Source organism: Oncorhynchus masou, chromosome 5 (assembly GCF_036934945.1).
Source record: "Oncorhynchus masou masou isolate Uvic2021 chromosome 5, UVic_Omas_1.1, whole genome shotgun sequence".
NCBI classification, from domain to species: Eukaryota; Metazoa; Chordata; class Actinopteri; order Salmoniformes; family Salmonidae; genus Oncorhynchus; species Oncorhynchus masou.
This window is the reverse complement of record NC_088216.1, coordinates 29,662,074-29,688,255: the sequence shown is the minus strand read 5'-3', so window position 1 is coordinate 29,688,255 and position 26,182 is coordinate 29,662,074. Positions and strand designations below refer to the sequence as shown.

Here is a 26,182-nt window from a genome sequence, read left to right as displayed (position 1 = left end):
GACTAGGCTAGTAGAGCACTGTGCGCATCAAACTATTTTTGGGGGGTACATTTTAACGAATTAATATGTATATACAGTCATGTAAATATACTGGTAGAGATATTGTATACAATTAAGGGACCGGTGGTGTTGATCAAAATGATTAAATCCATCCTCATCAACAGATTAATCTATCTAATTTGACTAGTTGTGTCTACCTCTGATGTAGTCTTGTTCCTGTAACGTTAGCTGCATGCTGAGAAACCAAATGACTGAACCACAGAATTTCTAAACTGTCTTTGACTGAACTGTGTTCTCGCTCTACATAAACATTTGATTGTCTTACAAATGCTGTAATTCATTTGCCATTCAAGGTAGGTTTATGACTTCTTGTTTTTTGCTTCGCAAGCTTGTGCTTATTTGTATTCTCAGATAAAGCTATAGCTATTTTAGAAACTACAGTAGCGAGCTAGCTGTATTGGCTAGCTGCACATCATAACATGAAATGCATCAACATCCACACAGCGCTGCGAGTGTGACCTAGTGCTAGCAATGTGTACACAGGTCTCAGAGCAAACAGCCTTGTCCAGTATTGTACAGTAGTACACATTACATTTTACTTCTGGGTTAACAGAGATTATAGCCCCCCATAACTATATTTGTAGTGCAAAGTGTGCTTGCAAGTTTAGCTTCAGCTACCAATGATTGTAACCTCACCATACAGTGTGTGATATGTTATGAGCATGGCGATGTGCATATGATAATACTCTTAGATAACTTACAGTAGTACTGATTCTACTGTCAGCTAACTTGTAGTGGGTTTGCCAGACATGACTGTCCATTCAAATTTCTTACTGATCTCATTAATCTATGATCTCTGTCCATTTTACAGCAGTATTATGTTGCCCTTGAAGGAGAAAGATAGACCAATAGTGAAGAAGCTGCTGGAAGCAGGATGCTGCGCCCGCTGTGTCCTGAGGTTCTGCTGCTTGGGTGTGCAGTCGGCCTACCGCCAGTCTTATGAGGCCAGTGCTCTTGCTGCATTGTATTGTCTTTGCACTTAAAGCAGGGACAGACATACAGACATTCCAGAGATACAAGTGCAAAGACAATTATAAGTAGCTCTCCTTTTTGTAGGTAGCCTTGGTGTGCTCCTTTAGAAGAATTGTACCCATGATCTAACTTGCTGTCATATATTTGGTGAACTGAACTGCTGGCAGACATTTTAATATATTTTCTGTTGCTGAATGATGTTCTTCTGTTTGTCATGCTCAGGATACAGCAAGGGAACTTTGTGCTTTCGTCAATGATTCAGAGAATAACGAATCCCAAGATGCAGCTGTGCTGGAGCAGCACAAAGAAGACCCCCCTAGTAAAAAAATGAAGATGGATGCCGCAGAGACGGACGTCCAATCAGAAGGCAACTCTGCTGTGGTTGCCACAGTGATGGAGGAAGGCGACGTCGAGCCAGCGGACTCGGACGTGTGTGTGGTGTGCCTGGGAGTTCTACAGCAGTTCTGTGATGAAGCCTATGCCATAAAGGTGTGTTTGGTCACTATTAATCCTATTGCATTAGGAGCCACTGTTGTTTTACACCTATGACTATGTATGTCTTTATGTGTGTCCCAAATGACACCCTGGTCAAAAGTAGTGCACTATATAGATAATAGGGTACCATTTTAGGACACAACCTTGAAGATTAAAATGAAATGAAAGGCCTTAGTACCTGCCTAGTGATCAAATACCCCATCATCATCATCATCAATCAATGCTCCAGGCTACCAGAATATGCCTCAAATACCACAGCTTGAGGCCAGAACCAACACTGGAATTTGGGGGGGGGATTCATGAAACTGTTTTTGTGTGTGTGTGCAGATATCGGAGGTGGTGAAGGCCAAAAACTACCAGTTTGACACGATGGTACTGTCCGTCTCCCTACCGGCCCAGCTGTCTGTCAGAGAGGTTAGTGGTTACATTGTAGGCCTTGGCTGATAACTGATGTACTGCAATTGTCTACCTATCAGCTTACAGTATATCCAAATGGTTTGTCTCAAAACAACTTCCATTCAATAGAAAAGTATGATTATTTCAACCTCAGTTGATTCTGTCATAGCTACTCTTGTCAGTCAAGCCTGGACCCGAGTCGTTCTATACAGGGTGATGTGTGGCAGTGCGAGACTTCGATACAGTCAATAATGCAGTATCATGTCCCTGGGTTGGCCATTAGAGAGCATAGTTACCTCAAAGTTAGTGTTACTGCATCCAGAGTAGACTGAAGTGCAATCGCAAGAGCCATTGTTTCTACAGATGTAGCACTCCCATTAGGGTGTGCATGACGGATGCTTGTAAACAGACAGGGGGTTACTCATTTCTGAACATGTACCCTCCTCTCTCTCTGCCACACTCCTACAGCACTCTTGTTGGCTGCATGTAAAGAAGGAAGTGAGGTAAGTTCGCTACACCAGAGTGGCATCCATCCATCTATCTAGCCTAATTTCTCTCCGTTCAAGAAATCATTCTAATCTCAAAGTATCATCACATTGAAATATTACAGTATGCTATACTATATTATGACCACACATCTTTCACGTTACCTTTTATAACGTCATGTCTTAACCCGTAAGAGTCTAAGTCGAGGGAGGGCTGGGTTCTACTAAGCTATATGGAATTGTTTTAAGAAGGTCATATCAAGGATCATTTAGCTATTTGATTTTGAATTGTAAGACCCCTGGAAGTATCCCAAAAATATATTTAAAACATTTTTAAATGAAAAATGCTATCTGGCCATACTGCTATTAGCCCATACAAACACATTGAATAACAGATTCACTACATGGAACAACAGATAGTTCCCCACAAAATAAATCTAAAGGAAGTTTGTTCTGAAGTGTCTGTCCAATATCTGAGAGATATAAGAAAGATCAAGAAACATTTGTTGTTATTTTTGGCACTAAACATTCTCCATATATACTTCCATTCATTTTTTTTCAACTTGTACGGGGGGGGACCATCCGACAAGTCTTGTGAGGCCTCTGGACGTCCTAGAGCAAAACAACCGACATGTATGTGTTCCTGAGAATCACTCCAAACTTGATTCCCCTTGACCAGCACAAAAATCATCCTGTGGCGTTCTGCATTAGCATTCGTCGCCAAACCCACTGGCTCCAGGTCATCTATAAGTCTTTGCTAGGTAAAGCCCCGCCTTATCTCGGCTCACTGGTCACCATAGCAACACCCACCCGTAGCACGTGCTCCAGCAGGTATATTTCACTGGTCATCCCCAAAGCCAAAACCTACTTTGGCCGCCTTTTCTTCCAGTTCTCTGCTACCAATGACTGGAACGAATTGCAAAAATCACTGAAGCTGCAGACTTATATCTCCCTCACTAACTTTAAGCATCAGCTGTCAGAGCAGCTTACCATTCACTGTACCTGTACACAGCCCATCTGTAAATAGCACACCCAACTACCTCATCCCCATATTTTTTTTTTTGCACCCCAGTATCTCTACTTGCACATCATCATCTGCACATCTATCACTCTAGTGTTAATGCTAAATTGAAATTATTTCACCTCTATGGCCTATTTATTGCCTTACCTCCCTACTCTTCTACTTTTCCACACACTGTACATAGATTTTTCTATTGTGTTATTGACTGTACCTTTGTTTATCCCATGTATAACTCTGTGTTGTTGTTTTTGTCACACTGCTTTGATTTATCTTGGCCCCAGGTTGCAGTGGTAAATGAGAACTTGTTCTCAACTGGCCTACCTGGTTAAATAAAGGTAAAATAAAATAAATAATAAATAAAATTAGTGTGTAGCCCAAACTGTTCGGACGCTACAGACAGAAGTTGAAGATCTGCTGTACCGACTTCAGACGAGTCCCAAGACGCTTGTGGGGGTCGTAGAGTAAAACGGAGAACACCATTGTGTTCGTGAGAGTCTCATCTTTCCACAGAGTAATAAACCGTTCAGACACTACAGACAATTTTGTGAGTAGGCCGAAGTCTCATGGTCTGACAAACACTGCTCTAGTTCTGTCACCTTTCACCTCCGATACGGAAGTGATGGATCAAGGCGCATCCAATGCAAAAAAACAGTATCTCTAGATTAAACTGACAGGGCACGGACATCGACCTCGAGGGTGTTTTTAATACTTTAATTAATTATGTTGAATTTGTTACCAAACAGGGAGAAGTCTATGTGCCTCGATATGGATGATGTCATCCAGGTGAAGGAGGCTTTCAAGTGGACCATGCAGGGTCTGGTGTCCAAAGAGCTGGGGGGCATACCTGTGGTGACCAAGGTCAGTGACCCATGACCCGGAAGTATCCATACAGTAGCCTCACTTGCTGATGGGTCAGACACCGCTGTTGAAAAAGACTTGTCATACAGTTACAATATAATGCATTACTTGTGTCTATAGCAATAACCTGTAATGAGCTAGCCTGGTACCAGATCTGTTTGTGGCCTTGTCAAGTCAATTGCTATTGACAAGAAAAACATGACCGGGAGTTAACATGGCGGCACAAACCGACTTGCACTCAGGCTAGTACTGTGATAAGTGTTCTCTCAGTAAACTTACCCTGGTAAAATAAAGGCAAATAGATAACATGTAAGTGACAAAATTATATGAATTCCTGAAGGGATTTCATTTTTATTCTGGGTTTTTTTTGTTCTATTTTTATTACATTTTATTTTCCTCTTCATCCCACAGATCAATCGACAAACTGAACAGTTTGAGGTGGGCGTGGGGTTTACACACCCAGAGACAGACTCAGACTGCCACTTCCTGTAAGTCCTCCAATCACACTACTCAGGGAATAGAAAAGATGAATAGATTGACTAGACAGCTAGGTGGATGGAGGGATGGATGGATGGACGGACTTGCTGAGGGAATTATTGACTGACTGATAGCAAAATACATGTAATATTGAATGTAATGTAGCATTTTTATGAAACTACATTCTACTTCTCTGCTTTATTCTTGCAATCAGGGCTGGCATCTGTTCAGACTGCTTCAGACCAACGAAGAACAAACAGGTGAGTGAAAAAGCCAATTGAAGCCATGTCACGTGACATTTGAGCAAAATGGGTCGTTGGTATAAATGGTTTTGATAAGTTCTATAAATGTCTTCGTCCAATTGTTTTGTTACCAATGGCGACATACTGCTCATTCTTTGTCGTTCCATATCTCTCTGTGTTATTGTCTTTTCTCTGATCTCTAGTTTATTGTCTCACAACAGAATGTCTTCACTAGAATGGCTGTGGTCAAAGCCCTCGAGAAGGTTTCTGATGAGAAGTTTCTAAAGTAAGTAATCACGTTATTCTTGCTTTTTTTTTTCTTCTTCTTTTTTTACTGTTTCTCTGTCTTCACTCTTTTGAGGGAACTCACAATCTAACTACATGTATTGCTTAATGATATTTATTTTCTCTCTCTAGAAAGTTCCCCTGTCCCCCTTCAAGGCCAGCGAGCAAATGCATCGCTCAAGACGTCCAGTGTCTTCACGTTTCTGTATTTGTGGCGGGTAAGGTTGTTTATGACATCCCTTTTGGATGATTTGAACCAAAGGAGGGCTTTCAGATTATCAAGAGTGGGGTCCGTTCACTTTACACGTCAGGAATGTATTCAGTTGGGGGCAAATCCTAACATCCACTTCGGTAAGTCAAATTTTCACTTAGTCCCCCATTGACATCAATACATGACTAAGTAAGGAAAAGTTAGGATTAACCCTTCGCGCCTTGGGATTTTAGGGTTTGAATTGACTCCTTTATGTTTGTCCCTGTGTTTTTAGGGAGGTACAACAAGTTCTCCCGCACCCTGCCCCAGACCCCCTGGGTGATTGACGGAGAGAGGAGGATGGAGTCCTCGGTGGAGGAGCTAATCGCTGCCCCCCTCCTCTCCTCTTTCCGGGCCGAGGGTGAGCGTATACTGGGTGGTGTTCAGAAGGCCAAACCGTAGCAAAATGTCTTGCAACAGGAAACAAAAATATGTGTGCTTATTGGATGAGTTCAAGTAGAACCTCCTTGTTTCGCTCTGTTTCTGTTTTCTCCTTATGGAACCTGGTAGGCTCTACAAATTATTACATTGTGATAGACAGACCATAGAGATAGGTAGAGGGCACAAAAGCCTGTTTGAGCATGGGCAGCGCCATTGAACTTTCACCATTTTGAAGTAGTCAACTGGTGGGACTTCCTATGGGTTAATGAAGAATCACATGATTCCATCCAGGTCATCAGAAGGGATTAGCCAATGAATTATACTGGTGAGCAAACATGCCATAGCTGCAGGTGGTAGTCAATCAGCAACCTTGGCTTCATACCTGCTCAAACACACTACAGGTAACAGTATGCACCCTTTCAGTTCTTTTGCCAATTCATAGAAGTAGTAGAAGAAGAAAATTGACTAATTCAAAAGAGATGGCCTAAATGGCACTGCCCATGCTCTCACTGATGCCATAATGGGACAGATGCAATGATCCAATGTCTATCTAAGTCAATGAGAAAGACAGATCCAAAAGAACACACTGGTGAATGAATCTGGTATCTCAAGTAATGTCTTTCTCCTCTTGTCCTTCTGGTCTTCGCAGGGTTTAATTTCTCCTCCTCAGGAAGGGAGGATGTGGATGTGCGGACACTTGGAAATGGTCAGACACACAACATACATGTATGTCCACACATCCTCAGTCCTTGTTTCCGTCAATGTGGGGTGTAACGGAGGTGTCTCCCGCTTTGCAGGTCGTCCGTTTGCACTGGAGCTGCTAAATCCTCACAGAGCCAGGTTCAATAAGGCAGAGGTCCGACAGCTGCAGGAGGTACACACACAGCGTCTCTGCAGGGTCACACACACAGCGTCTCTGCAGGGTCACACACACACAGCGTCTCTGCAGGGTCACACACACACAGCGTCTCTTGCAGGGTCACACACACCGTCTCTGCAGGGTCACACACACAGCGTCTCTTGCAGGGTCACACACACAGCGTCTCTTGCAGGGTCACACACACCGTCTCTGCAGGGTCACACACACAGCGTCTCTTGCAGGGTCACACACACAGCGTCTCTGCAGGGTCACACACACACAGCGTCTCTTGCAGGGTCACACACACCGTCTCTGCAGGGTCACACACACAGCGTCTCTTGCAGGGTCACACACACAGCGTCTCTGCAGGGTCACACACACACAGCGTCTCTTGCAGGGTCACACACACACAGGACTTGACCACAGCCCTATCTTTTCTTCTGATAGACCATCAACCAGTCCTCTGACAAAATCCGAGTACGAGATCTACAGATCGTAAGCAGGTGAGCGACGCAGTAGAAAAATGGGTCTCACTTCTGTCCAGAGACCTAAGAATGATGCTGACAGGTCATACTGTTTGTGTGTGGGTGCGTGTGTGTAGAGATGCTATGGGCCACATGAAGGAGGGTGAGGAGGACAAGACCAAGTCGTACACCGCCCTCATATGGACCCAGAAAGCCATCAACAAAGACGACATCACGTTCTTAGAGGAAACCAAAGTGAGTGTTAAATGCTATTTTTAAATGACATTATATTTGCATATAAAATCAGTGGTTAAACATCTTGGTTGTAGTTTATTTTATGGTATGTGTTCTATAATCTTTGGTTTACTCATTCAGTGTAAACAGTACCTTAAAATAAAGTTCTGCCTACCTACGGTATGTGTTGATATTCTTTGGCTTGGTCATATAGGAGTTGAAGCTAGCTCAGAAGACGCCACTAAGAGTGTTGCATCGCAGGCCGCTGGCCGTCAGAGAGCGCGTCATCCACACCATGAGTACATGTTTCCTGGACGCGCATCACTTCCACCTGAAGCTGCGCACGCAGGCAGGGACGTATCCTTTACACAGAACGAAGCGAAACAGTGCGATACACCAATAGTCATACACAAACCCACACAAGGGAGGTGTTAAGGTTGAGACACATTCACAGTTATATACACATACACAATAACACATTAGATTGTTTTATCTTGAACAACTCACCGGATGTCTTTTACCTTAGCTGTTCCCAGTTACATCAAGGAGTTTGTCCACGGAGACTTTGGTCGCACCAAACCCAATCTGTGTGATCTGCTGAAGACTGAGACTGATATCCTAGAGCTGGACGTTGAGGTGGGCATTTTAGAAAGTTGACAAATGTATCTAGCTTTTTGTGGGATATTAAATAAGACGCAGTGCACGGGGATTTTTGTATTGAAAATATTGAGACAGTTGAAAAGTGAATCATTTAAAGGGATAAAGCGATTTTACTTATTTCGATATTGGTTTCCTTAAATTGAAAGCAGTCTGTGCTTTCAAGCTAAGGAAACAAATATAGGAAATTGCCGAATTATGATTGAACATGCAGGTGACTCAAAAGGGTTCTTCTGAGTTTAGTCGTTCTCTCTCTGTGTGTTCCTCAGTCTGTAGATGTGGACTGGCCACCCTCCATCCCGGAGTGAGCCTCGTCTCACTGATGCTGTTGGGGATGCCAAAAGGAGCCCTAGTTCTGATGGGCCATACCTTTTCCAATTGGACCACCACCAACTCTGTTTAGCTCAGTTCCACTGATCTCTAGATGATATGGATAGTGTCAATATATTTGTTTGTTTTTCTTGAGGTCAATACTGATGATTTTGAAATGACTGAATCTGTGCAGCACGTGTACTAAGCTGAGGCCTTGAACTGATCTTAGATATACATGTATTTGAGAGCCATAGCAGGGACTGGGTGTGAATGGCACTGCTGATGGATATAACTACAATCCAAGTTAATTGCACCCTGGTGTCCCAAGTCTGAATTAGTCCCTTATTAGGAGAGGATGAAAAGCAGAAGTGTTTCAGCCCTCCAGGACAGACATTGAACAGCCCTTTTATAGAGCATCGCGGTAGTATATGGTCAGTATTTTGTGTGTATTTTCCTCTGTTGATTTAGAGGTTTTTGTTCAGCCTTAAAATCTATTGTTTACCCATGGATTGTCCCATAGGCAAAAGTAATGCTATACTTTTTTGTATGAATGAGAATATTTGATTGTGATGTCTCCCATCAGTATAATGTTCCCCATTGTACATCCCATCCAAATAAAGGCCTGGGTCATGTTGTTGTGCACACAATGAATACTTTTTGGAACAGAAAACCAAAAATGTTGCTTCATTTTTATCAAGTCCACAACAGTGTTTTATGTTAAAGGGAAACTTCAGGATCTACTGCCCCGGAATCACAGGAACTCGTGGATAACATTTTTATGTCCCTTTGTGCCATTTGAAGGGAGTTGCTAACTAGCGTTAGCACAATGACTGGAAGTGTATGGGTAGCAGATACCCATAGTTTCCCAGTCACTGTGCTAACGCTAGTTAGTATTGGTTTATGAAACTACTTCTTTCTTCCTTCATACTGGAGAGAGAGAAAAATGGTATCAATGAGTTCATGTGATTCTGGGAAAGTAGATAAAGGCCTCTGGCAAAATTCCAACGTATCCCTTTAATGTAAGCTCTCCGTCTCCATCAGGAGAGTGACACTAAAGACTTGTGGTGAGCAGAGTCACAGACCTTTGCATCGTTCAAGACTGGTGCTTTTTGAGGTGTTTAAGTTCAGAGTTTGCCATTATGTAAATGCAAGCTAGGCCCAGTGAGACTGGTAACGGCCCGTGTAGATGGAAAAAGAAGGCTGAGCCTTTTGGGTAAAACACGGGTAAATCTGTCAGTGGAAATGCGCCAGTAGTTTCTTCCTCCCGGTTTGTTTTATTTTGTTTGGTTCCTAATGAACATGACCCTGGATGAGACCCTTGCTGAACATTGTTTAGGGAATTGCTTTCCAAAGGGAACACACTCATTGAAATATCAGAAGGGGGGTAAAAATAAAAATAGTTACACCATGAAAAACCCTGAAATGTATTCTTTAATTTAATTCAAAATAAATACTACCACGGCAATGCAAGTCCACTATTGGTTTCTTGCCCTAATGTTTTGGTAAGAAAACAAACAGGCAAACAATCAAAAAACAATTGGATAAAAAAACCGACTTTAGTAATGCATCCAACAATATCATCCTTCAGCGACTGAAAGAGAGGTGCCTTTTTGACTCTGAACAAGACTGGGTAACACTGCCTAGAATGACAAACATAAATAAAACTAGTACTATGGTACAAAAAAAAAAGGGGGGGGGGGGAAATGGTAACAACCTGATGTAACCATATCACTGCAGAATTGACCATGGTCCCATTTGAAAGGGAAAAATAAAACATTACAATGGGTGTCAATCCAGTCGACCAACAGCGAAAAGAGGTCTCATCTCCATGGAAACCTCTTCTGAACAGACAGGTCGAGGCGACGATGACAGCCATAAAATGGGAGCTTCCAGCCAGTCTTTAACATTGTAGTTTACGTTGTTTTAACCCAAAACGTAGCTCTGTCTTTCTTTTCCTCCGGTCTTGGTTCTCGTCAGCAAGCTTGAAGTACAGTCACACACATAAGTTCATGTCTGGCCAAGACGCCACTAAGAACAAAAAAAGGCATTGCATATTTACATCACAAAAGGTGTGGGGGGGGGGGGAACTGCTTTCCTTTTCGCTCTCCATTCTCACACAGTTCTCATCCTATCATCATACACAAGTATATTCATGGCTCAGTTTCACATGATCTGTGGCCCAACATGGTTAGAAATTATTGTTGCCTTCCGCCCACCTTGTCGATTTGGGAAGAAAACCAAGGGTGTGTGTGTGTGTGTGTGATTGATGGGGAGATTTTTAAAAAAAAAAAAATTTTTTTTTTTTTTTTTTTTTTTTACAGACACAGATTTCGTAGTCAGTCACAAGTCATATCAGCAGAGCTCAGAGCTGGCTCTGATGTTAGTGTGTGTGTGATGACAGCACAAGGTGGACCTGTATAAGCCACATTCCTTGTGTAAATATCCATACCACTTTCTATAGCTATGAAAATAAGTTATTAAATCAAATGACTGTGGAAAAAGATGCAAAAAAGGCTTGTATATTCATAGTAGCTTTTCCCTGATGGGTGTGTAAAGCTAAACTGGTAGCTGAGTTGAATGCGGTTGTGCTCTGTGTTGCCTGAGTGAACCGTGCAGTATCTGGCAGTTTAGTGTTTCTGTCAAACAATAACCAAGTAGAAATCTCTGGCTGAAAAAGAAAAGGTCAAAAAGGATGAAAAGAAATAACACTAACAATGAAATTGGAATGAAAGAAACTCCGTCAGTTCTGTCTTTTTTGTTGTTTTTAGTAGACAGTGATTCTCGTTGCCATGGGATTGGAGAATGTGCGCCGCCAAGGCATTGTATATGAAAAAAATAATAGTTTGAATGAGCCACAAGCCCCCCGACCCAAACCCTGTCTGTATGATACGAAACATCTGCACACGTAAGGCAACATTTTTGGTTTTGTTCCCTAGAACGGCTCTTCCAAACCAAGTGCAAAAAAGTTGAAAATAAAATAAAAAACGGACAAAGAACGTAACAGGTCGACAACCTAATACTGACGGATAAAAATACATAACAAAAACATTGCCTTCTGCAGTATATAGCGTTGAAAATGTAAGATAATTTTTTTTTTTGTGTGGAGAGACCAGCTTGAGTCTATCCCACTGTGCAAAACCCCTTTTATAGTCCCTAAAAAGACGACTTCTCCCAGTCTGCACTTGAATACAGAGAAGGAGAAAAGAGGGGAGACTTTTCCTAAAATGGCTACGTGTTTTCCTCAAAACGGCGGGGGGGGGGGGCGATACTGGCTGACTGGCAATGACTTTCACTCCCGTCCGCTGGCCGAATATGAGAATTGTGGGAAATGAGGCCTCCGTTCGCTGTCACCCTCGCCCATCCCGTCTTCATCGTCTGCAGAAAGAGAGAAATGGGAGGGGGAGAATGACAGGTACGTCTGGGCTCAATAACAAACTTAATTAAGTTAAGGCTGTTATAACCTGCAATTAAGTTTCATTACTTAGATGCACTCGTAACAGTTTTATCTTAGAATAATCACTAAATAACACCCAACAAGTCAACAGACTAATCATCCTTTCAAATAGTAATTGCTGTGTATCATAGGGTAATATGCTACGAATGGACCTGTCCGTTTGCGGTGGGGTCTATGGCAGAAAACCCCTACTCAAAAATAGTGGGCCGACCCGTGCTGAGGGAGCCGACGGACACTTACATTTTTCCGGGGGAGTGATGGTGATCGTCTGTGCCGTGAACTCCTCATCAAAATACCGGGTGTCCGTCTCTGAGGAGACCTGGGGCATGAAGGGGGGGACCAACTAGGGGAGAGGGAGGGGACACCGTTGACACATGTAATATATAATTGATATGCCACTGGGCAGACGCTTTTATCCAAAGCCACTGACATTAGTGCATGCATACATTTTTGTATCCGTGACATTAGCAAGAATCAAACCAAAGATCTTGACGACATGCTTAATCAACTGAGCCACACAGGACCACAGTGACATACTAATGTCCGTGCCTCGTGTGTGACATGTCAATATTTGCATATTTGACTGGAAAAACGCTAGTCATTTTGACCTGCATGGAATAGTTCGAATTTGTTCAAAAGTCAGTGGGAGGGCACAGAAATCGTACATGTAAGTGGTCAAGTGAAGAAGACTCACCTTTTTGTCGTAGACGTCTTGCCAGTCTACTGCCACAAAAAAACTGTGGCGCATGATCTCCTTTGCGTCGTCTGGACCGCCACCGAGTCTGTCGGAAATGTAAAAAAAAATGTGAACACTTTCTAGAAAGCCTATCGTGAAACAATACAAGAACATGAGCTAGGTGCAAATCCTGGAATAGCATCATGTGGTGAATGACAGAATGTTCTCCCTTGGGTTTTCCACTAACATAACAGCCTCTCAAGCTTTTGAGTGACAAACGGCTTTGTATGAGAGCGATAAACAAATGAAAACAAAATGCGGAAAGGTAGTATTTCATAAAGTAGGATCAGTGTGAGCCAGTAACTCCTATACAAAAAAATACTAAATTATGGGAAGTTACAGTTGAGGGCTGGTTAGCTGATTAGCATGAGTCAATAACCCATTTCAAGTTGATCTGTTATGAAGTAGGAAATGCATTGTGTCAAAACTATTTGGCAGAGTTTGTTGGCTGATCACTGACCCAGCTTCATATAATCCCCCACTGGAGCCTTGGTGTGTGTGTTGTTCTGTATGTGTACCTGTGCCTCTGTGTGTACATCTCTCTTGCTTCAGTGCATGCATGCAACGCACTGTCTGTGTGTCTGAGCATCTGCTTCTAGCTCGCTCTGTGTGTCTGTACCGTTTGTTGGGGTCCTTGATGAGCAGGCCGGAGAGCAGAGACTTGGAGTCAGAGGAGAGCGTGCGCGGAAACTTGATCTCCTCCATGAGGATCAGCTCAAACAGCTTCTCGTGGTCCTGGTTGTAGAAGGGCAGCCGGCCACACATCATCTCATACATGACCACGCCCAGACCCCACCAGTCCACCGCCCGGCCGTAGTCATTGTCCTCCAGCACCTAACATAGGGACATCACAGTGCGTTTTACCCACTTCATATGTACAGTGCCTTGCGAAAGTATTCGCCCCCCTTGAACTTTGCGACCTTTTGCCACATTTCAGGCTTCAAACATAAAGATATAAAACTGTATTTTTTTTGTGAAGAAACAACAACAAGTGGGACACAATCATGAAGTGGAACGACATTTATTGGATATTTCAAACTTTTTTAACAAATCAAAAACTGAAAAATTGGGCGTGCAAAATTATTCAGCCCCCTTAAGTTAATACTTTGTAGCGCCACCTTTTGCTGCGATTACAGCTGTAAGTCGCTTGGGGTATGTCTCTATCAGTTTTGCACATCGAGAGACTGAAATTTTTTCCCATTCCTCCTTGCAAAACAGCTCGAGCTCAGTGAGGTTGGATGGAGAGCATTTGTGAACAGCAGTTTTCAGTTCTTTCCACAGATTCTCGATTGGATTCAGGTCTGGACTTTGACTTGGCCATTCTAACACCTGGATATGTTTATTTTTGAACCATTCCATTGTAGATTTTGCTTTATGTTTTGGATCATTGTCTTGTTGGAAGACAAATCTCCGTCCCAGTCTCAGGTCTTTTGCAGACTCCATCAGGTTGTCTTCCACAATGGTCCTGTATTTGGCTCCATCCATCTTCCCATCAATTTTAACCATCTTCCTTGTCCCTGCTGAAGAAAAGCAGGCCCAAACCATGATGCTGCCACCACCATGTTTGACAGTGGGTATGGTGTGTTCAGGGTGATGAGCTGTGTTGCTTTTACGCCAAACATAACGTTTTGCATTGTTGCCAAAAAGTTCAATTTTGGTTTCATCTGACCAGAGCACCTTCTTCCACATGTTTGGTGTGTCTCCCAGGTGGCTTGTGGCAAACTTTAAACAACACTTTTTATGGATATCTTTAAGAAATCGCTTTCTTCTTGCCACTCTTCCATAAAGGCCAGATTTGTGCAATATACGACTGATTGTTGTCCTATGGACAGAGTCTCCCACCTCAGCTCTAGATCTCTGCAGTTCATCCAGAGTGATCATGGGCATCTTGGCTGCATCTCTGATCAGTCTTCTCCTTGTATGAGCTGAAAGTTTAGAGGGACGGCCAGGTCTTGGTAAATTTGCAGTGGTCTGATACTCCTTCCATTTCAATATTATCGCTTGCACAGTGCTCCTTGGGATGTTTAAAGCTTGGGAAATCTTTTTGTATCCAAATCCGGCTTTAAACTTCTTCACAACAGTATCTCGGACCTCCATGGTGTGTTCCTTGTTCTTCATGATGCTCTCTGCGCTTTTAACGGACCTCTGAGACTATCACAGTGCAGGTGCATTTATACGGAGACTTGATTACACACAGGTGGATTGTATTTATCATTAGTCATTTAGGTCAACATTGGATCATTCAGAGATCCTCACTGAACTTCTGGAGAGAGTTTGCTGCACTGAAAGTAAAGGGGCTGAATAATTTTGCACGCCCAATTTTTCAGTTTTTGATTTGTTCAAAAAGTTTGAAATATCCAATAAATGTCGTTCCACTTCCTGATTGTGTCCCACTTGTTGTTGATTCTTCACAAAAAAATACAGTTTTATATCTTTATGTTTGAAGCCTGAAATGTGGCAAAAGGTCGCAAAGTTCAAGGGGGCCGAATACTTTTGCAAGGCACTGTATATACTGTACTCTAGTCAAGGCTCATCCCATATAAACAACTGCATATATATTGTCCATAATGTTTATACACACCACCACATATATACATATACACACACACACACATATACATATACACATACACACACACACACATATATATATATATATACACATTTCAGACTGACATTGCTTGTTCTGATATTTCCTCTTTTCATTTGGGGGATTTCTGTGTATTGTTCGGTATTACTACACTGATGGAGTTAGGAACACAAGCATTTCGCTGCACCTGCGATAACGTGAAAAATAGGTGTATGTGACCAATAACACTACATTTTATTAGTATGTGACTTTGGGAGCATTGAGCATAGGCCGTCCACCATCGGGGCCCCCTCGGGAGCATAGGCCGTCCACCATCGGGGCCCCCTCGGGAGCATACATCATTCATAACGTTCTTCTCTCCACCTCATTCTTTTCCGTGCAAGGGCTTTTGACTCTTGCCAGTCAATCCCCGCTTTACTCAGTATTAGTATGTAGTTAGTATATATTAGACACCTAGAATATTTCCTCCCATAAGAAAACCTGGATATATCTCACAACATGGCATTTTGGGTAGTGTAGTGTACATCAATGCGAGCTCTGACCTCTGGAGCCAGGTACTCCGGCGTGCCGCAGAAGGTCTTCATGGTGGCCGTGTCTGTGATGCCCTCTTTGCAGAGGCCGAAGTCCGTGATCTTGACGTGTCCGTCTTTATCCAGCATCAAGTTCTCCAGCTGCCAATGAGCATAAATACCGTATCATATGTTGAATATATGCCCCAATAATATATCCATCCTCAACAGCATGCTCTTTTTATATGGTTTAAGTCAAATTTTCACTTAGTCTCCCATTGGACTTAGTTAGAGGCGAATCCTTACTTCCAATCCTAAGAGAAGTTGTAGAATGGTGTTATGATAGATATAGAGATGACTGTCCATATGAATGCATGTACCTTCAGATCGCGGTACACTATCTTGGCAGAGTGAAGGTAGTCTAAAGCAGAGACGATCTCAGCTCCGTAGAATCGCGTGCGGTCCTCAGAGAACACTCGCTCTCTTGACAAATGGAAAAACAGCTGCGGGGAGAGAAAAATAAAAAATAAAATAAATAAAAAAAAATCGGGAAAGAAAGGAATAAATGGTAAAAACATGTAACAAAATGTAAAATTATTTAAAGTTATGTTAAAATCAAAAATATATTTACACATCTGCATATAAAGGTATAGTTCCATTCACTAATAGCTCTCTAAAAAAGATGTCCTGGGCCAGTATTCACATATCGTCTCAGAGTAGGAGTGATGATATAAGATCAGTTTAGCCTTTTAAATCAGAATGAATAGGAGGGGAACTTGATCCTAGATCAGCAATCCTAATCTGAGACGGTCCCTGGAAATAATTACTTCGGCTCCCGGAAAGAATTCTACATCGAGGAAGGTGCAACTGTCTCAGGGAATCCTCATCAACACACCTACAGTGTCTGGGGAAAAAAGTGCTCATCTTTCCCCAGGTATCTCAGGTAGCACAGGCATCCCTTACCTCTCCTCCGTTTACATACTCCATGACGAAGCACAACCGGTCCTTGGTCTGAAAGGAGTACTTCAGAGACTGGAGAAAAATAAGAGTTGCACCATCGCTGTTTTGTTTCTTTACACACAAACAGATGTTCATATCTAATGGCACGTGCAACAGTAGAACAGCTTAAACGTTTATTCAATCAGACTTTTGACTGAGTCTGTGGATGCATCCCAAGTGGCACCCTATTCCCTATATAGTGCACTACTTTTTATCAGAGCCCTATGGGCGCCATTTGAGACATTGCCTCCAAGTGAATAATACAGGCTGACAGTATAAAGTTTGCCTTTAAGTCTTGGCTAAACAATACCCACGGTTAGGAATGGATGCCGGGTGTTTTTTAACACTCTGCTTTCTGTGAGGGTGTGAGCAACTTCGTCCTGCATTACAAGGAAAGAGAGGAAAATCCAGAAATGGGGGTAGAGAGAGAGAGGGAAAAGGAGCGATAGAGAACAGGAGAGAAAGACAGAATGTTAGGATGTAGAAGGTGCCAAATGGCGATATCTGCATCCATTCCAACAGGGCTCAGTTCTTTCAACCAGTGTTTCTCAATCTCCAGTCTGTGGGATGGTCAGACACTCATTTAGCCAGTTCTATAGTGCGAGTTCAAATGTACTTCCAAGCAGGAAAAAAACTGTTAGAGCTTGGAGATGTACATGTACACATTACCTCAACTGAAAAATCCGTGCCCACGCATATTGACTCTGTACCGGTACCCCCTGTATATAGCCTCGATACTGTTATTTTACTGCCGCTCTAATTATTTGTTACTTTAATTTTTACTTAACATGCATTTCTCTTAAAAAGGCATTGTTGGTTAAGGGCTTTTAAGTAAGCATTTCACTGTAAGGACTACACATGCTGTATTTGGCGCATGTGACAAATAAAATTTGATCCCTAGTATAAAAAAGGTTGAGAAAAACTGCTTTACACCAGCCAGTACCTTGGCGATGATGACTTCCTTCTTCAGGATCTTCATGGCGTAATACGTTCCGCTCGCCTTCTCCTTCACCAGAATGACTTTCCCAAAAGTGCCTTTGCCCAGTAGTTTCAGATAGTCAAAGTCATTCATTGTCTGTCAGAGAGAAGAGAAGATGAAAGTACAGGAGAAAAGAAGCCTTCATTGAGATGAGAGAGACAATCTTGGTTGGTGTTTACGTGCCTATCTACCAATGTATGACCTGTGCTCAGTCCCCAGGGCGGCTCACCTTCCGTTTGTGTTGGCTGGTGGAGGTGTCCATCTCCTCCTCGTTGACCTCGTTCTCGATCTGCGACGTGGGGCTGCACAGGCTCCCCTCCTCCTCCTGCTTGGCCAGGGAGTCAGCCACCATCTGGATGGCCTCGGCCCACTCATCCCTGGAACCAACCAACAGCAGCTCACTTTAATACACTGCTATACTGTGTGTGTGTGTGTGTGTGTGTGTGTGTGTATGTATGAGAGAGAGAGATGTATGTATGCACGCTGAGGAAAGCAGACATTTAGAAAAGTGCAGGGTACAAAACAAATGCCATGGAGAAATCTAGAAACATACCCCCCATTCTGTCTGGATGCTCCTGTGGTTTGCTAAAACTAGTTACGTCAAAACATGCAACTGCTGCTGTGGAAGTTTTATGTTTAGATTAACACGTTTTAGCAGCATCTAAACAGTGTTTAGGTATTTCACTTCATTTTTCAATGGCGTTTTCCCTAATAGCGAAATATTGAGGAGGCAAGGCTGTAGTAGAGGGAAAGAGGAGGGAATGAGAGAGAGGGTGACCCACCTCTCATCAGGCGTGTCCACGTGGAATGTCCTCTCAATAACCGTGGTCCACTGCAAACAGCGGATGATGAACGTGTTGGGCTTGGGCCGCTCCGTCTTCATCAGCTGACATTCTGAGGAGAGAGAGAGAGAGAGAGTAAGAGGGTGTCGAGAAGGAGAGAGGGAAAATAAGGAGGGAGAGTGAGGTGAGAGATAGACGACAAAGCATCACAAGCATCACAGAATATAGTGTTGTACTATATTCAAGTACCACTACTTAGCTCTGAACGTTTGACATTGGCTCTAGGGTGTGCAAACTGCCCAACATAGGAACCTTCATTGATATTTTAAATGAAATGTCAAATGTAGTACAGTGCATTTGGAAAGTATTCAAACCCCTTGACTTTTCCCACATTTTGTTAAAATACAGCCTTTTATAAAATGTATTAAATAGTTTTTCCCCCTTCAATCTACACACAATACCCCATAATGACAAAGCAAAAACAGGTTTTTATACATTTTTGCTAATTTATTAAAAATACAAACTGAAATATCACATTTACATAGGTATTCAAACCATTTTTGGCAGCAATTACAGCCTCGAGTCTTCTTGGGTATACAAGCTTAGCACACCTGTATTTGGGAATTTATCGCATTCTTCTCTGCAGATGCTCTCAAGCTCTGTCAGGTTGGTGTCAGGTTGGTTAGGGAGCGTTGCTGCACAGCTATTTTCAGGTCTCTCCAGAGATGTTTGATCAAGTTCAAGTCTGGGCTCTGGCTGGGCCATTTAAGGACATTCAGAGACTTGTCCCGAAGTCACTCCTGCGTTGTCTTGGCTGTGTGCTTAGGGACGTTGTCCTGTTGCAAGTTGAACCTTTGCCCCAGTCGGAGGCCCTGAGCAGGTTTTCATCAAGGATCTATTTGTACTTTGCTCCTTTCATCTTTCCTTCGATCCTGATTCCTGACTAGTCTCCCAGTCCCTGCCGCTGAAAAACATCTTCACAGCATGATGCTGCCACCATCATCATGCTTCACCGTAGGGATGGTGCCAGGTTTCCTCCAGATGTGATGCTTGGCATTCAGGCCAAAGAGTTCAATCTTGGCTTCATCAGACCAGAGAATCTTGTTTCTCATGGACAGTCTATGTGCCTTTTGGAAAACTTCAAGCAGGCTGTCATGTGCCTTTTACTGAGGAGTGGCTTTGGTCTGGCCACTCTACCATAAAGGCCTGATTGGTGGAGTGCTGCAGAGATGGAAGAACCTTTCAGAAGGACAACCATCTCCAGAGAGGAACTTGCGCTCTGTCAGAGTGACCATTAGGTTCGTGGTCACATCCCTGACCAAGGCCCTTCTCCCCCGATCGATCAGTTTGGCTGGGCGGCCAGCTCTAGGAAGAGTCTTGGTGGTTCCAAACTTGTTCCATTTAAGAATGATGGGAGGGCACTGTGTTCTTGGGGACCTTCAATACTGCAGAAATGCATTGGTACCCTTCCCAGATCTGTGCCTCAACACAATCCTTTCTCGGAGCACTACAAACCTGTGTGGCTCAGTCGGTAGAGCATGGCGCTTGCAACGCCAAGCGTCGTGGGTTCGATTCCCACTGGGGCCACCCATATGCAGTAGTGGCCCCAGCCGACTTGTAAGTCGCTTTGGACAAAAGCGTCTGCTAAATGGGATATATTATTATTATTATTATATATATTATTCGACCTCATGGCTTGGTTTTTGCTCTGACATGCAGTCAACTGTGGGACCTATATTTAATACATTTGCAAATAATTTGAACAACCTATTTCGCTTTGTCATTAAGGGGTATTGTGTAAGATTTTTTTATTGATTTAATCAATTTTGGAATAAAATGTGGAAAAAGTCAAGAGGTCTGAATACTTTCCAAAGGCACTGTATATTGTAATACAATACACCCAACACACCAAAGGGCGGTTTCCCGGGACAGATTAAACCCAGTCCTGGACTCAATCAATTTAGACGTAGATTCTCCATTGTGCTTGCTTTTTATTCCAAGACTAGGTTTAATCTGTGTCTGAGAAACCGTCTCCAAATGGTCTAAAAATGGAGACTGACAAAGGCGAGGAGGACCTACTTGCTACAGAGAAGTTATTGAGGGGATAGGCCAGGTCTGCATCCTGGGGTTTGTCTTTGTAGCCGATGAAGGATCCGTCGGTCTTCAGCAGGAAGTAACGCGGCCTCCAGTTCTTTATGTACTCACCTGCAACAAGTCCAGCAGGGATTGGTTCATACTGGAAACTTAGCTTATCAGTTTTTATAGTTACTGACTGACTGGCTGCAGCAGTGGTCAGACCTTCGCTGCATCCTAAATGGCAATCTTTCCTTTATAGTGCCAGGGCTATGGGCCCTGGACAAAAGTAGTGTATTATAAAGGGAATTTATGTACGGCTTTAAGTAAGTGCATTTTCATTCAACAGTATGGCACGATTCATTATGGTTCAAGCAGGTTAATACATAATTAATTAATACACGAGGGTCCATGCTGGTGTTTTCTTGCAAGATGTCCATGTGGACACTGTTGTAGAAGAGCTCCATCTTGCTAATAGGCTATTTTTATTTTATTTTACCTTTATTTAACCAGGTAGGCTAGTTGAGAACAAGTTCTCATTTGCAACTGCGACCTGGCCAAGATAAAGCATAGCAGTGTGAACAGACAACACAGAGTTACACATGGAGTAAACAATTAACAAGTCAATAACACAGTAGAAAAAAAGGGGAGTCTATATACATTGTGTGCAAAAGGCATGAGGAGGTAGGCGAATAATTACAATATGGTATCATTGAAGTTTTTTTTTTTTTTTTAACCACAAGTGACAGTGTGCAAAAATACAAGTCTAAAACGGATTGTTTGCTACTAGTTTAACTCTAAACCACTTGCTACCCTTCAGTGTTTAGAAGACTGTAACTGAATTTTGTACAAGCACAAAAGTGCCTGAAACAATTCAGTGGCTCACGGGCTCTGAAAGGAAGGAACTGGAGAGTTAAGCCATCCTCCAAGAGCTCAAATTTGTCTGTGGCAGTGTCACAGCCTGAGGCTAAACAATATATAGACACACACACACACTGCACGCACACACAATCCATGTGTTCAACCAGTCAACACAGCTTAAAATCCTCCATACCACATGCTGTGCATACTAGCTATAAGTCAGGGGGTTGGAACCGGTTCAGGGAACAGAACCGAAAACCGGAAAATAACAAAATTAATCTAAAGTGATCTAAACTGTTCTGGAACAGAACCGTTATATTAAAATCATGGGAATCAGTTAATAATGTTATTTTATGTTCTGGGCATTTTTTTCTGGTCCCATAAAAAATGGCAACAAACCGCCTATGCAAAGCCCTTACTTCGTCACTCGGAAACGCATTCCCGTGTCGACCTGCCAGCTGGAAATCTTTGCCAGTGTGTGTAGGCTACCTGCCCCTCCGAAGCATAGGCTACTGATGACGTTACAAGTGTGATTCAGAAATTAGGGAGACAGTTTTAATAGAGAAGAATGGATTAACTTTTTCAATGCTAGTTAAGGATACAATAGTTATCACGTTTCACATTGGATTAATTAACAACAAAAGTTAAGACGTGTTTTTAATTCTAGTGCAGCTCTGCACACACACAAGTTTGTTAGCTAGCTAGCTAACGTTAGCGCTCGTCCAACATTAAGCCAACTCTAGGAAGTTCAAAGAAATTCAAAGTTCATTGACAGAAGCCGCTTCTCCGTAGGTATCATTCTGTGGGCCTAATTCAGATAATGCATGTCATAACAAGATGCCCTGCGCTTCAAGATGAGCCTCAATCTTCTCTCGCCTCAAAATTTCAGTCGCATCTCTCGCCCTGCTCTATCCACACTGATTGGTGAAGTAATTTAATGTTGAACAAAATGTTTGTGTTTTTTTTGTTTGTTTTCAGAGGTTTAAAAAGGAACGATATAAACAGTAATTTTTTTGTTTCAAACTGGTTCAGAACTTTATTCTGCTGTTTGGAACAATGGAACGTAGCAAAAAAAAATAATGGTTCTGTTCAGAACGAAACGATTGGGAAAATGATTTTGGTTCCAACCCCTGGTTATAATAAAACAATATTCAATTTATTCCCTTCCCCGTTTGTTTCCATGTTTATGTATATACAGGTATGTGGGAACTGGGGGTGTTTGAAAAGGGGTGTTTGTTTTCTTGATGTGAACTGTGAAAAAATATATATATTTTCAAAGACTGTAAACATCACCGATCATCAAATCAATCGACTCACCTCTCTTCTGAACCCAGCCTTCCTTGACAACGTTTTGGTCACTCATAGTGGCTTCGCCTTGACCGTCAGCCCAGTGCTCAGACCCAGGGGGGTGGGGGGTCAGCAGTCCTGACCTTGCTGTCTCTTCCTCAGACACACACCCACTCTCCTCTCCTCACTCCGTCTCTGTGTGTTGTCTCGGGCCGTCTTTTCCCCAACTCCCTTGGCCCTCTCTTTTTCTTCTCACTACCTCCTCTCTACTCCTGTTTTCCTCTCACTCTTTACTCCCCTAATCGTCTCTCTCACACTGCCTCTCTTTCACTCTTGTTCTCCACGTCTTCCTTTGCTCTCTCAAGGCACTCCAGCGGTGACTCAGCCTGGAAGGAAGCAGGGGAGAGAGAAGGGGGGGAGGAGGTCCATGGATCGCTCTCCACACACACACACACTACATCCCAGCTCCCCTCCCGTTCCTTTACAAACACTTATGTGAGAACTGGAGTCATTGTTAAGACCCAGAATGTGCTTCCCGTCCCGTCCCTGCCCACCGGCAGATTTGTCCCCTTTCCTCTCTTTCCCTGCTCTTTGGCGGGCCTAAAACTGCTTATGCAGCGCCATTGATCAGATTTTCTTAAAAGGTACACATCCTTTACGGCCACCTTGTGTCTATTCTGGTTCGGATGGAGTACTCTAAATGGTCTGTTAGGAAATACACAAACAACATCAGAGGCAAGGTCAGAGCCGCGTATAAGGTCCACGCAAGACTTTGCCGCTTTTGAACTTAGATGTTCTGAGTATCTACGACACTGTTAGATAATGTGTGCCTTGAGGACTCTACATAGACTTTGTTTGATTGAGCAACATATGTGCTTTGATGGCAATGAAAGAACCAAATAGCCCCGATCTAGCAGCAGGGTATACCACCCTGCATCCCACTGCTGGCGTACCTCTGATGCTAGGCACGTTTGGTCCCTGGATGGGAGACCAGATGCTGCTGGAAGTGGTGTTGGAGGGCCAGTAGGAGGAACCTTTCCCCTGGTCTAAAAAACAAAACAAATCACAATCACCAGACCTCAACCCAATTGAGATGGTTGGGATGAGTTGGACAGCAGAGGGAAGGAAAAGCAGCAAACAAGTTCTCAGCATATGTGGGAACTCCTTCAAGAGTGTTGGAAAAGCATTCCTCATGAAGCTGGTTGAGAGAATGCCAAGAGTGTGCAAAGCTGTCATCAGGGCAAAGGGTGGCTATTTGAAGAATCTCAAATATAAAATATATTTTGATTTGTTTAACACTTTTTGGGTTACTACATGATTCCATATGTGTTATTTCATAGTTTTGATGTCTACACTATTTTTCTACAATGTAGAAAATAGTAAAAATAAAGAAAATCCCTGAAATTAGTAGGTGTGTCCAAACTTTTGACTGGTACTGTATATAACTGGAATCCCAACCTAGCCAGTCTGATGTCTCTAAAAGCATTTATCTTCAGTTACTTTTCACTGCGTATATTTAGATGTGACTAAGTATGATGGCTATTGGCTACAACGATGAAAACATTAGCACGGACCTCAGTCAATCAGTCTAAATCCCAATAGGTGATCAATGGGAAAAGCAGCCAGCATGTCAAAAGCATTATGTAGGCTTAGTCTACAAAAGGATTTCATTCTGGGTACACAATCATATTCAAATTCAGAAACTGCTTCTGTGGTCCAATTCATGTCCTTTGTGGAGAGTAACCAGTGATACAAGGTGCCAAAATAGAGGCCAAATTGCCTGTGACAACCTATGAGTTTATTTTTGTTCAAAGTGAAACACTACTACTGTACTAGGAGAAAACTGCAGTGTTTTGTTGTCAGGGATTGGATACCTGTCAAAAGCAGCCGACTGATGTGAAAGACCTGGCTCTGGGATGGAAAATAAATTATATCAATCCAATGACAACAAAAACAATGGCTGACATGACCAGACTTTCATTTTAGAAGCCATTACAAGTCACATGTGCAGACCTTTTCCGCAATAATCGTCTCTGCCATCAATGTACAAGACATGGATAGGCCTTGCACCACATAGAAATAAGCAAATATTGAAACAACAGCTTTTGTTTCAAGGGCGTGTGGTGTCATTTGCTATTACATAATAACATCCGCCTGCCATAACGTTACACACTTAATTATACAACAATAATAAGAGGCACAAAATCATTACTGGGTAAAGGGTGATTTTTAAATAATGTTCACGTGCCCAAACAGACAAAATGTCAAGTGTTTGGGGGAATAATTTGAAAACCGAGCTAGCTAGCCACTGAACGAGGCTAACGAACGTAGCAAACGTTTGTCAGCTAGCTGCTAGCTGTCTCCTCTTGACGTTTTGCCCTTTTTACGACTTCCTACATTTATTCCTAGGTCGTTATCGTTTTAAAAAATAGATATATTGACCATAGAAACATGTGGATTTATGTTTTAATAAAGACAATTTGTTTAGGGCGCAAAAACTGGGCTGAAGCCAAGCAGTAACACCACCCCATCATTGTAGCTCACGCTTGAGAATGCCCGAGCGCTCCCGTTGCAGCATCCCAGCAGCATCACATCCCAAACTTGCAAATGACGTGCATTCATGCTAGCTAGCCCGCTACAGGCTAACGGTTGTTCCCACCCATTTTACGTTGAAAATATGCTTCCACAGGCCCCAAAATAATGAACCCCAAACACAGGGCTTCTTAAACCCGTTCTGCTTTAATTTTTATAATGAGTATTTATTACAGTGACATAGCTTACCTGGCAGTCGAATAATGATAGCTTGGGACACCCCCCTTCGAGCGCTTGCGTGCTTCCAACGCAGCAAAATATTTGGAAAGAACAGTCAGTCAGTGATAAAAATAGAAGGAGGACCGTGATCTATCCATTGCTGCTGATGCTGCGGCCAATTATAATGCCCGAAAATAATACTTTGTCGACAGAAATTGCGGCGATAGTCCTCCCCGGCTCTGCGACTAGCTTCAGCAGCTGCCGCTTGTTCTAAGGAAATCTCGTGACGTCACATGTAGCCAGATTTCGGACAACTTCCCTCTCCTCACGGCATCCATTCGCTTTTGTTGGTCCCCGGCTTTTGTTGGTCCCTCTCCCCCTTGGCTTGTATGTTTGCATGATCAGAGATGCAATCCAGTATAGGGTTACACTTGGTCATGACAATGGTAAGGCATTTAGACATTCGACACTGTTCAAACCAGCGAGATTAATCGGTGATTATTGTTGGTAAAACATTAGAGATTTGTTATTTCAAATGAATTAATTTGGAATCCTATTATTCAAGTCATATCTTTCACTATCTGAATGGGGGCTTTGTTTACAGATTCTCATACCAGTCTAGCCTACTTCATCGGAGCATGACAAGGAACACACATGCAGCTCCTGGTACAGCAAGATCACAAGAACCTGCAACAAATCCATTCAGATAGGTT

At 42.8% G+C, this 26,182-nt stretch overlaps 2 protein-coding genes across 3 annotated transcripts; one reads left to right on the top strand and one right to left on the bottom strand.

Annotated features, from left to right (window-relative positions):
- Window positions 1-22: 22 nt before the first annotated feature.
- LOC135539366 (tRNA pseudouridine synthase Pus10-like) lies at window positions 23-9,095 on the top strand. The gene is made up of 18 exons (XM_064965198.1): window positions 23-353; window positions 872-1,004; window positions 1,255-1,521; window positions 1,855-1,941; window positions 2,392-2,426; window positions 4,173-4,287; window positions 4,699-4,775; window positions 4,979-5,024; window positions 5,228-5,292; window positions 5,424-5,509; window positions 5,777-5,902; window positions 6,572-6,628; window positions 6,720-6,796; window positions 7,229-7,284; window positions 7,383-7,500; window positions 7,694-7,836; window positions 8,016-8,115; window positions 8,406-9,095. Exons 2-18 carry the CDS (start codon window positions 879-881, stop codon window positions 8,442-8,444), a joined length of 1,620 nt encoding a protein of 539 aa, XP_064821270.1. The 5' UTR covers window positions 23-353; window positions 872-878; the 3' UTR covers window positions 8,445-9,095.
- A 766-nt stretch (window positions 9,096-9,861) lies between these two features.
- LOC135539368 (RAC-gamma serine/threonine-protein kinase-like) lies at window positions 9,862-25,784 on the bottom strand. 2 transcript variants are annotated; one of them, XM_064965200.1, is made up of 15 exons: window positions 25,500-25,784; window positions 23,672-23,764; window positions 22,749-23,104; window positions 20,577-20,702; window positions 18,498-18,609; window positions 17,945-18,092; window positions 17,680-17,811; window positions 17,051-17,116; window positions 16,701-16,769; window positions 16,118-16,240; window positions 15,771-15,899; window positions 13,258-13,472; window positions 12,597-12,684; window positions 12,143-12,245; window positions 9,862-11,823 (listed from the first exon to the last, which is right to left on the bottom strand). In XM_064965200.1, exons 3-15 carry the CDS (start codon window positions 22,792-22,794, stop codon window positions 11,738-11,740), a joined length of 1,443 nt encoding a protein of 480 aa, XP_064821272.1. In that variant the 5' UTR covers window positions 22,795-23,104; window positions 23,672-23,764; window positions 25,500-25,784; the 3' UTR covers window positions 9,862-11,737. The 2 variants fall into 2 exon arrangements, with proteins under 2 accessions (XP_064821272.1, XP_064821273.1); XM_064965201.1 differs by lacking the exon at window positions 23,672-23,764.
- Between the last annotated feature and the right edge of the window lie 398 nt (window positions 25,785-26,182).